The sequence below is a fragment of the Benincasa hispida genome, chromosome 2 (genome assembly GCF_027475165.1).
Source record: "Benincasa hispida cultivar pf3 chromosome 2, pf3_genome.v1.1, whole genome shotgun sequence".
NCBI classification, from domain to species: domain Eukaryota; kingdom Viridiplantae; phylum Streptophyta; class Magnoliopsida; order Cucurbitales; family Cucurbitaceae; genus Benincasa; species Benincasa hispida.
This window is the reverse complement of record NC_143479.1, coordinates 10,502,366-10,513,334: the sequence shown is the minus strand read 5'-3', so window position 1 is coordinate 10,513,334 and position 10,969 is coordinate 10,502,366. Positions and strand designations below refer to the sequence as shown.

General features: G+C 32.6%; 2 protein-coding genes across 5 annotated transcripts; both read left to right on the top strand.

Moving 5' to 3' along the window:
• The first annotated feature begins 1,049 nt into the window (after nucleotides 1–1,049).
• On the top strand, nucleotides 1,050–4,610 carry LOC120071260 (uncharacterized). Of its 4 annotated transcripts, XM_090310597.1 has the most exons (5): nucleotides 1,065–1,325; nucleotides 2,113–2,201; nucleotides 2,723–2,853; nucleotides 3,134–3,568; nucleotides 3,841–4,610. In XM_090310597.1, exons 2-5 carry the CDS (start codon nucleotides 2,154–2,156, stop codon nucleotides 4,253–4,255), a joined length of 1,029 nt encoding a protein of 342 aa, XP_090166723.1. In that variant the 5' UTR covers nucleotides 1,065–1,325; nucleotides 2,113–2,153; the 3' UTR covers nucleotides 4,256–4,610. The 4 variants fall into 4 exon arrangements, with proteins under 4 accessions (XP_038879349.1, XP_090166723.1, XP_038879351.1 ...); XM_039023421.2 differs by lacking the exon at nucleotides 2,113–2,201 and having other exon boundaries at nucleotides 1,050–1,325; XM_039023423.2 differs by lacking the exon at nucleotides 2,113–2,201 and having other exon boundaries at nucleotides 1,065–1,652.
• An 821-nt stretch (nucleotides 4,611–5,431) lies between these two features.
• On the top strand, nucleotides 5,432–8,899 carry LOC120071064 (uncharacterized). The gene is made up of 5 exons (XM_039023084.2): nucleotides 5,432–5,909; nucleotides 6,421–6,493; nucleotides 6,807–7,193; nucleotides 7,606–7,949; nucleotides 8,155–8,899. The coding sequence occupies exons 1-5, from the start codon at nucleotides 5,832–5,834 to the stop codon at nucleotides 8,368–8,370; spliced, it is 1,098 nt and encodes a 365-aa protein (XP_038879012.1). The 5' UTR covers nucleotides 5,432–5,831; the 3' UTR covers nucleotides 8,371–8,899.
• The last annotated feature ends 2,070 nt before the right edge of the window (nucleotides 8,900–10,969 follow it).

Here is a 10,969-nt window from a genome sequence, read left to right as displayed (position 1 = left end):
TATTTTTAACTCATCTAAATGATCTAATTAAAAGAGGCGTCTTTCTATGTTATTAAATTTAGTCAAATTATTTGACAAAGCTTTGGCGTGAGCCATCTATCCTCAAGAGTCAAGAAGCCTTAAATACATATTATGTTTTTTTTTTTTTGTTCTCTGTAATAGGGAATCTAAAAATTAGGTGAATTATCTACATTAATGAACTATTGAATTACGTTTTGTTCAAGGAAAAAGTACAAAATATATACTAAAGAAATTTTATGGCTAATTTTTCAAATTTAGTTCACATAAATGAATGATTAACAATTGAAGTGAATGAACATTGATCTACATTCAAATATAGCTTGGATGGTTGTTTTAAATTATTCACTATAACAAAAGGGACAAAAGGGGAAAAAGGGGAAAAAAAGAAAAAACAAAAAAAAATGTGCATTATATTTGTAGTAGTACAACCACTGGAGCATGAGAATTTGATCTATGTCAATTATCAAAGAGTATAATTTAGCATTGATTGATATATATAATTCTTACTGAAGTTGGAAATTCAAATTCTCATTATCCCACGAGTTACACTAAAAAAAGAAAAAAAAATCAAGGTTAAGATACTATTTTGGTCCTCATATTTTGAACTTTGTTCAAAATTTAATTCTTATACTTTCAATTGTTCAATCTTAATCTTTATACTTTCAATAAATCTCAAATTTAGTCCCTCAACTTTTATCAAAATTGATTAAATAAAATAATTTGTATACAAGAGAATAAAATATGTGAAATATGTTTCCAAAATTTATAATAAAAATGCTATAGATAACAAAAAGCATATAAAAAATCAATAGAGATTAAAATTGGACAATTAAAAATATATGAACTAAAATTGGACAAAGTTAAAAAATATAAATATTAAAATAATATTTTATCCAAAAATCATATATACTTTGGAGTTGTTTCACAATATTCTTACTGTTTTATCACACTTGATCGCTAAATATTAAAAGAAAAATAGCATAATTTAATTAGTATAAAGTTCTTGGACCTTGTATGTTTTATAAAAGGGGAAAAAAATTTGTTTAAATGACAATGGGTGGCTTCCGCACCTCAAATTTTCATGGTTACATTTCATTCAGCAGATCGCTTCAGTTTAAGCAGTAGCTTTCTGAAGGAAGGGCGTCATCTTCAACCTTCATCCGCTTTCAGAAAGTCAATTACAGAAGTCTATCTACAACATGACCTGAATTCTCATTCCACACCTTCCTCTTCGTCTCCTCTTTCCACTTGGATTTATTACACTTGAGGGACTCGCTCTTTCTTCAATGGATTCCACTGCTCTGGTCGGTTCGGATTCTTTTGCTTTCCTATGCTTCTCTACTTCCCGCATTTATTAGTTACTTCCAGTATTTCTTTCTCTTTTTCCTTTTTGGTGCAGAGACTGTAATGACTTATTGCATTTTAGGTTCCCATTTTATGGGTTTTCGATGGTTTTTGGGGGTTCTTGGTAGTTTGAACTGAAGCTGACAGCGGAGTTTCTTTACTTAGTTACTTGTATTCTGTTAAAGTTTCAACATAGAAAAACCCCAATGATGCTGGACGTGAGAGAATTAGAGATAAGTCGATAATTGATCTCGGTATTCAAGTTCATTTATTACGGAACACTGATGGTAAATGTCTATCCATGACTTTCAAACCAAGTTACGATATAAAACCTAATTGGGGATAATTTTATCATAATTGAACTTCGGCAAATGTCCTTGATAATCGTTGTCCAAAATTCCCAAGAATTTTCTGCCAGCGGTAGTATCTCTGTGGTTAGCATTTGATGGAACTTTGGTAACGTTTTCATTCGGATTTGCATTTGTGGAGTTGATCACAACGGAATTGGATGCTTAGGGTTAGAATTTGATGGAAATGGTTGTGTGATATGTTGATTCTATTATCTACTATAACTTGCTCATAAGGATGCTCCGTTCTGCTTTACAACCTTATGGTAGCTTATTAATCCTTATACTCTTCTTTATTGGATAAATATTCATCTGGTCAACGTTTGATGAGTTAGGCCTTAATGAATGGTTTGATGCTTACGGTGGAGATTATATCACGTTGATTACTTATCAAATGCAGGTGTCTTAAAGAAACTTTGACCAGTCTCCAAATGTCATCCAATGCTACAATGCCTGGACTTGTTTTTCACCATCATACATGCACGAAATGTAGAGTATCCGTGTCATACGAGAACATAATGCCTTCCACTAAATTTTGGAGATGTAACTAGGCCATCTCATTTCATCTAGCCATTAGTAACATGTTTGATGTGTATAATGTTGATTAATACGTACAGATGAGCTTGTGTTCTATTTCCTTTAACATAATTAATATTCATCTCAATACCATATGTATTATTTTAATGGATGCTTCCAAGAGGGGGACCTGCCTCCAAACTTCAATTACTTGTGGCTTTAAATCTTTAAATTGGTAAAGCTCATTTCATTATTCTGCCATGAAAAGACTTTAAAGGCATAACAGACCATGATTGCCCTTGTAGTGTAGTCCTAGTGAACTTGTGGAGGAATCTTTAAGATTGAATGTATGTGAGTTATCCGTCAAGCTTCTATGTTATCATTTTTCATAAACACTGTGGAAATCTCTTCCATGCCATCTGATAAGTATCTTTAAAAAAAAAAAAATTCATTGATTCTTGTGAATGTCTATATTTCTTTTCTTGCGTTTCAAGGGTTCCATTACAACATCCTCGAGCCTTTTATCATGGAGCCAGGGAATGAAGTTGAAGCAATGTATAGAGACGTCAAAATTTTTTGGGAAAGCTGATAGGTGTGTACTGTTAAAGCAAAAGATCCAGTTAAGGTCAGTTCCCTTTAGTTCTGATATGAATATAAGTGGCTGGTAAACTCATGAAATCAACGTTTGACTTCACTTTGATTTAGATTTAGGCCACTGATTATAGAGAATAGCTAATGTAGTGTAACTAAAAGGAAAAAAAAGAAAGAATAGCTAATGTAGTTTACATCCTGATGTTCAGATAATAAATTAATTCTGTCTCATTTAAACTTTGTCCTTGCGCTTTGTGCTTGATTGAAGAACTCCCGAACCCCTTGTATGATGTACTTATAGATCTTAACTCCAGTGTAGGGACTCCGTCCAGATGTGGATCAAAATTTAAGCTTCTGAGAATATCAGCCTTCAAAAACAGCGTTCCAAACGGTGAACCCAGGGATGGAGAAAATCTGTCTGAAGTACCAAAGGATACAAGAGAAGATGGTGATGTTTCATCAAAAGTTAATTTGAAAGCAAATAATGTTGTACTATCTTATACATCTGGAATAGTCAATTGGATTGCACCGCGCCCTTCTATTAATAAATTATTCAGGAAATGGCCGACAATGTTATGCACTCAACAAGCAAGTGAAGAAGTGGATGGGATTTTGGGAAGGATGCCGTTGAGTGAGAATTCAGCAACTCTACAAGAGCCTCATGATATGAAAAGACGTGAGAGCTTAGAAGCATTTTGGTACTACGTTCTCAGTCTGGATCCCATGATTAAAATCCCTCTGTTAATGTTGTAAGTACTAAACTCTCGGTGCATTACTCTCTTTTTTCTTTGCCCTCACAAGAACACTGAGTGAAACGAAAAGGCTGGATGAATTGGCCAAAATCAAGATATGCTAATAATCATAGCATAAATAACTTCTTTTTATGCTTAACACAAAATGCAAAGAAGCAATCTCTTTCTGTCTTCATCATTGAAACTATCCTCTAGTTAGTGGTTATCTTACAGTAAAAAGTAATGCTACAACTAGAGGATTCTTTCTAATTATTCTTTGTAATCTGCAGTATTCCGTTGTATCTGACAATCAAAATCTTCCATGGAGCCCAAGTTTCAAAAGAACTGATGCCTTTGTGGGTGTTTGGGCCATTCATTGTAGCTTTCTACATCAAGATGTTTCACTGGTTGTGTTGTCTCTCAATCTTGAGCTTCAAGCAAACTGCATATTTGATGAAAAACTTTCCCTGTTATTACAAGCTAGCCTGTGACTATTTTTCCCATGGGAGACTTAAAGAGGTGATACGAGCTCGGGTCTGGCAACCTGTAGTGAATATTAGAAGTCTCCATTATAAAGAGTTGTCGAGAAGAAAGTTCGAAATTGTGCAAGAATGGATTATGGAGAGGTACCCGGACTTTCTAGAATTAGTATGGCCATATTATTGCAGAACGATAAGGTTCCTAAAGAGAGCTAACTTTGTTTAGATGGAACTTGATGGAAAGTCATTGATTATAAAGCAAACTGAGTTCGGTTAGCTAACATTTGTTGGAGGTCGACACGTTTATAAAGCCAGCTGACCAACTGCTTCTCTTCATGTGGGATGCGTTCTTCAGCTTGAGGTAGTTAAAAATGTAGTCAGAGCTGTTAAGTTCTATGATATACTTGTAAGGCTGCTTCACTATTTCCAAATGTTTGTATCAATTTCATTATCAATTTTGGCTCTCCTTTCTGTAGTCTGTTCATGAAATGGAAACATTCTCAATTCATCAACCTGGTTTAAACTAATTGGATTTGGTGACACTTAGCCTCATGCTCCATAAATCAAAGCTAGTTTGACAATTTTTCTGCTTGAATATTTGATACTCTAATTGCCTCATTGCCTCAGTTTTTCTAGAGTAATTTGTTATTTTTCTCAAATAGCAATACTTGGGTCCCATCTATATGTAAACCACTTTCATCACACACCTACATAAAAAAATATATATAAAAAAAATCTTTTTTTTTTTTTAAGAAGTAAGAAAAATTTATGACACGACACATTATGATTGGTCAATATGGTAGAATGTACAAAGATAGAAATGAGATATACCTAAGTATTTTTCTTTTTGAAATAGACAATGATGACAAAATCTATGAAAGGTTCAATCTAATATCATACGTACTTGATTAATCCATGAATAATAATGATAGTAATAATAGTCCCTCTAAAAATTAAGTGGATAGAAATTTTGAGTTTTTATTTCATAATTGACCTATTTCTTTTTTCTAAGTGTACTATCGACCGACTAAGTATCAAGTAGGTAAGTTTATTATTGGCTAATTTTTATATCACATTAATGGTAAATGATTAAATAGAAAGAATATTTTGTGTATAATACGTTTGTAAATTCTAAACAACGTCAAAGTCAATAACTTATTAGAATTGAAAATTAATTCAAAAACTTTGGATAAGATATCGAGAGTTTAGGAATTATTAGATACTTTTTCAAATATCAAATACATATAAATATAGATAATACTTTTTAAAATTTAGCAACTAGTCAGAGTATACCTCAATTAACATACAGATATATTTGCTAATAAGAGGTCGTGTGTAGAATAACTTATAATACTTAAAAAAAGGAAAAAACTATATAGACAGTTGAATAAAATTTAAACTTGTAATTTGACCTAATTTAAAGGGAAAAAAAAGAGAGAGAAATTTATCCACACAAAGGAAAGGGAATCAACCAGTCCTATAGAGGATAGGCGACAAGAGATGGAAACAAGACGGTCAAAATTACATATTCTTTCCTTCACCCGCCGTCTGAGGCTACCAATATCAATAGACACAGCGAAGGAGGCGGCTGCGGCTCTGTTGCTATATTCTTTTTCCCGTTTCCGAAACCCACTCTCTAAAATCATCGACTTCTTCTACTTTCCCTTCATTTTCCAGTGGATTTTCCTCGTGGGTATTGATGAAATGTACTTCAAATTCAATGAGCTCGCATTGGAGTGCATCAAAATGGATTAGTAGAGTCGATACTGGAGTTGGGTTTTGATTTTTTCTCTATCTCGGACATGTCTGTTAAATCTGCTTCTCTTTCTTGCTCGGTTCCTTCTCTATCTTCAACCTCTGACCGCCGGAGGAGCTTTCAGGTGTGTTTTGGTCCTATTCGCTTTCTCATATGTTACTGTTTTCTTTGAAAATTAATGTTTTTTATAAGTTGATGCTTCAACATTAGTGCTGTGGATAAGATTCTTGCTTTCTTGCTTTCTTTTTCTTCTTGGAGTGTGAAAACTTGTTGGTGGTGTGGGTTGAAATGTAATTCGAAGCAAACATAAACTAGGCTTTGACAGAAAAGCTATGGTAAATTTAATTACGTAGTAAGCGAACACAAAATAGGGTTTGGATTGGGAACAGGTGTCCTCTGCTGTATTGAATTAATTACATATTGAGAGTGTTTACAATGATTATTCTTCTTGATATCTTTATTGAGAGTCTTGCTAACTGTAGCCTTTTGCTTTGACGTTTACTGACTAGTAAGATGCTTCTAGTATGATAATCTTTTGATATTGAAATTGTTGTTGTCTCTTTGTAAATGTTCATTGTCTTCTAAAAGATATCATCTGATTTAATGGACTCTCTGTGTTTTATTTTGATTTCCAGCTGAGCTTTTCACGAGGATTATATGACATTGACAGCCAACAACGTAGTTTCCAGAGGTTAACGTTTGCTAAAGGTAGGATTTCTTATGTGTATCCTTCATTCATTAATTCCTGTCATAACTTGCAATTTAATATTTACTTTGACCCTCAGATAATTTGTTTATATATAAAATGGCTATAAAATGGATAATCTAGTTTCTATTTTCACAACTTCTCTTTTAGCCACCATTTCTATTATTAGTGATCTGTTCACACTGTGAGTTACCTGGTGAGATGCCTATTGTGACATTTCCAATATGTCTATTTCGTTCAAATCCAATGTCAATGTTTTTTTCCTCCAAACTACTAAATGTTATCTTTTTTGTTCACTTTTGGAATTGTGGATAGCTGAATCCTTCAAGTTAATGTATGGATTGCTGAGGTCTTGGAGAAGATTTCCAAGGCAAAACGTTCTGTCTGCTATTTCAGAAGACCAGTCTGAATGCAGGGAGCAAAGTGAGCTAGAGCAAGTAAATCAGCATCCTACTAATGAAGATATCTCCCTCGAAAATGATTCATTTTTACTCTATGAGGGTACTGGTGGGAAACCAGGTTTTATCTCTTTTTACAACCATTATAAAGAAGGAAATCGGATTCCTTTGTCTAGCGTGCAAAGCAATCAATACAAATTCTTATGGTTTGTTGGTCCGGCTGTCCTCGTAGCTTCTTTCATTTTCCCCTCTCTTTATCTGCGGAAACTACTTTCAAATATCTTTGAGGACTCTCTGTTGACAGGTCAGTGCAGTCTCTTACTTCTGTAGTCTCTTAACCTCATTAATATTTTTTTTATATATTATTATAAATTAAGTAATATTTCCTGTGTGTCAACATGCCTCTTATCAGCAAGGGCAATGAAGGCCAAAGGAGACATTTTAATTTATGGCTTTTTATTGAGTTTGTGTAAAAAAGTTCAGATGTTTTAAAAGCCATTCATTATTCAACATTTAAGGGAAAGGAGATTATAGTAGGCAGCATTGTTAGATCTCAAAGGAGTTTGATAATTTCCTTAAAAGTTTCACGTTCTGTTAAATATGAATTTTGTTCTCTCGTGTTAAATTTTTACTTTGAAGACTTAGATTCTGTTGGAAACTTTTAGTTGCTGTTTGAAATTCTCTATTGAAACTATGAATATCTTCTGAGATTGCAGACTTCCTAATATTGTTCTTCACGGAAGTGCTATTCTATTGTGGTGTTGCGGTGTTTCTTTTTCTAATAGACCGTTCAAGGAGGCCTACTGAACCTGATACTATGAAAACCAGTTATCAAACCCTGTCTAATCAATTTGGACAGAGGATCTCTTCTGTAGCTACCTTAGCACTCAGTTTAATAATACCAATGGTCACTATGGGATTAGTGTGGCCATGGACGGGCCCTGCAGCATCTGCAACACTTGCACCTTACCTTGTTGGCATTGTTGTCCAATTTGCATTTGAACAGTATGCACGGCGCAAGAAATCACCTTCATGGCCTGTTATTCCAATTGTCTTTCAAGTAAGAATATTCATAGATGATCATTCTCCCTCCACATCTTTTGTTGTCTTGCCCATCCATGGTGGATTTGCTTCGTTTTGATATTTTATGCAAAAAGTCATATATTAGTCTATCATTTCTGGTGATTATTTACATTTATGAATAATTTATATGGCCTTCTATTTTATTCAATATGTATTCAAATTGAAGAGATCTTGTTAAACAGGTTTATAGATTGCATCAACTTAATAGAGCAGCACAACTGGTGACAGCACTTTCATTTACCATAAAAGGAGCTGAAATGACTCCAAATAACTTGGCAATAAACAGCTCTCTGGGTACACTGTTGAATGTTCTTCAATGTCTCGGGATTATCTGTATCTGGTCTCTCTCAAGCTTCCTTATGAGGTTTTTCCCGTCAAATGTTGCAACAGTGCATTAAAGTGCAAAACAAGTTCTAAAGGGCCAAAGTGCAGTGAACTAAATAAATTATGGACCTGATTTTTTGTGTTTGTCTTCTGCTACATTGCAGTTGATCAATAGAACGTCCATTGGAACGTATTGCTATCTAACAGCAAGTTGAAATGGTTATATGGGAATTTGTGGATGATGACATGATGAAGGCAGAATGAAGTATTGAAGAAGATGGTGATTGTTCCTGTAACTTTTTATTTTTTTTTTTTCGTTTGAATGAATTTCTTAGAAGAGGGAAGTCATTTACTACTCTCTTCTCTTCTTCATTCAAGCTGCTGTTGGAACAGCTCACAAGACTTCATATTTCTGTAACTGTTTTAGGAAATTTTTGGAACAGACGATAGTGACTATCTGAATTACATTCAGGCATCTAATAGATTGAAAGCTGCCTCTGTTACTTGTAAATGCAGCAAGTTTGCTGGGTTCTCACTCCCTTTTTTTAAATGGAGCTGAGTTAACTTGTCATTGCCATATAATTGTGAACTTTGATTTGTTTACATGCTCCTTAATCTTTGAGAGGTAAGTTCAAAGTAAGACCACTATGGTATCTTTGCCCTACAAATAAATTTGTAGGGCACAAAAATTATGTTTTTTCAGAATTACTTTTAAATTAGTCACGTCTGTTATTTCCCTCTTCACGTTGTTTTCCAATATTTGAACAATGCTGGATATTTTAAAGGTCAAATTATAAATTTGGTCCAAAGGATTTGGAGAAGATGAGAGTTTTAGGTTGTAGTTTTAAAAGTTATAATTTAGTTTTTATGGTTTGATAAATTTTTGCAAATAATTCTAACCATGAAGATTTTGTCAAATTATAGGGATTAAATTTGCAATGTAGCTATTTAAAAAAATGATGGGAAGATATCTATTCAAAATCTTGTGTAAGCTGTTTGTGGAAGACCTTAAAAATGTCATTTTCGTTGATGTGGAGTCTGCTGCTTCTGGCATTGGTTGCTTTTTTAGCTCATCAAATGAATGCAGGGGTGGAGATAATAAGCACTTCACTTTATATCTTCATTTTGGTTTATATAATACTATGGTCCCCATATTTTTTGTTTTTGTTCATTTTAATTTTTGTATTTTTAAAATTTTCATTTCGGTCTCTATACTTTTAATTTTGGTTCATTATGGCTCCTATACTTTCAAAATATTCATTTTGATCCTTTTACTCTCAACTTTAGTTCATTTTTGTTCTTATACTAAAAAAACGATAATTTTACTCCCTTTGTTTTCATTTTTATTTCATTTTTAAAGGATTAAAATGATCAATTTTTTAAAGTTCAAGTATCAAAATGAATCAAAGTTGAAAGTACAATAACCAAAATGAACATTTTATAAGTACAGAACCAAAATGACCAAAGTTAAAAGTATGAGGATTAAAATGAACATTTTGAAAGTACGGAGATTAGAATGGACTAAAAACAAAATTATAGGGACCAAAATAGTATTTAAAACCCATTGGGTTGTATGTCCTAAAACTCAGTTTGTAAATAGTAAACTTACATGAAGTTTATTCAAACAAATGTTGTTGAATGAAAATGAATTGATAACTCTAAATCCAATAAACTACGAGCCCTTGGCTATTATTATGAATACTGGACTTTATGTGGAGATATAACTCTAAATCCAACTTGCAATTTCGTTTTTTGAGAGACAATAATCTATTCCAAATTAAGGAGGAAAAAACTTAGGTGCATCTGGGCATCACCCATCTTTGTGCATCACATCAAGTTATCTAATCATAATTTGTCATATGAAAAATTTTGTTTTTCTTTTTTTTTTTTTAATAAATATTTTAATATTTTTTATATGTGAGTGGTGAAAAGTGAAGCATAAAGATGAGTGATGTAGTATTACCCATTAAAGAGGATCTCTTTCCAAATTTGAGTAACCAAAATCAACAAATGGAGTTTTTTTTATTCTCCCCCTTTTTAAAGTCTTGGGGTTTTTTTTTATCTACATTCAATACTTCTTTCTATGACTTCATTTAAATAAAAATTAAAAATAAAATCCTTATAAAAATATTATAATCATATTTTTTTATTATTTAAAAAATTAATAAGATAGGACTTGACGACATGAAACTTTATAATTTAATATTTTTATTATTTAAAGTATATGTGGTACAAGTATACATGTAGTATTTGAAACAAAAAAAAAAAATCAATTATTTACTTATTTCTTAGTGTAAAAAATACGATATAGGAGTCTTCCATAATTTCACAATCACGAGGTGATTCTTTTACTTTTCATATATATGAAAATAGAAACAAATGGACTAGAAACGATATCTCTTATATCAATGATACCACAAGAATATTAAATTACATCCACTTTGAGGTATTCTATGAAAAGAGGTATAGAATGGAGCCACTACGAAGAAGTTCCAGGAGTTATGAAAGACACATCGAACTCATATTGGTCATGGGTTAAGAACAAAATTGAAGTCTCTGAAATCTTATTTACTATTATTTCTCTGCAATTTTATCGTTAACCGAAATCCTATTTAAATAGGGTTCACTTTGACCATTGAGAATAGAACCCGTCCCCCGTTTCTTTTCTTTTTT

Bases quoted from the DNA above. Each gene is read 5' to 3' on its own strand.
- LOC120071260 (XM_090310597.1), top strand. From the start codon at position 2,154: ATGCTACAATGCCTGGACTTGTTTTTCACCATCATACATGCACGAAAT. The intron at 2,202-2,722 runs GTAGAGTATCCG...TTGCGTTTCAAG, and splicing joins CCATCATACATGCACGAAAT to GGTTCCATTACAACATCCTC. The intron at 3,569-3,840 runs GTAAGTACTAAA...TGTAATCTGCAG, and splicing joins AAAATCCCTCTGTTAATGTT to TATTCCGTTGTATCTGACAA.
- LOC120071064 (XM_039023084.2), top strand. From the start codon at position 5,832: ATGTCTGTTAAATCTGCTTCTCTTTCTTGCTCGGTTCCTTCTCTATCT. The intron at 6,494-6,806 runs GTAGGATTTCTT...AATTGTGGATAG, and splicing joins GAGGTTAACGTTTGCTAAAG to CTGAATCCTTCAAGTTAATG. The intron at 7,194-7,605 runs GTCAGTGCAGTC...CTGAGATTGCAG, and splicing joins TGAGGACTCTCTGTTGACAG to ACTTCCTAATATTGTTCTTC.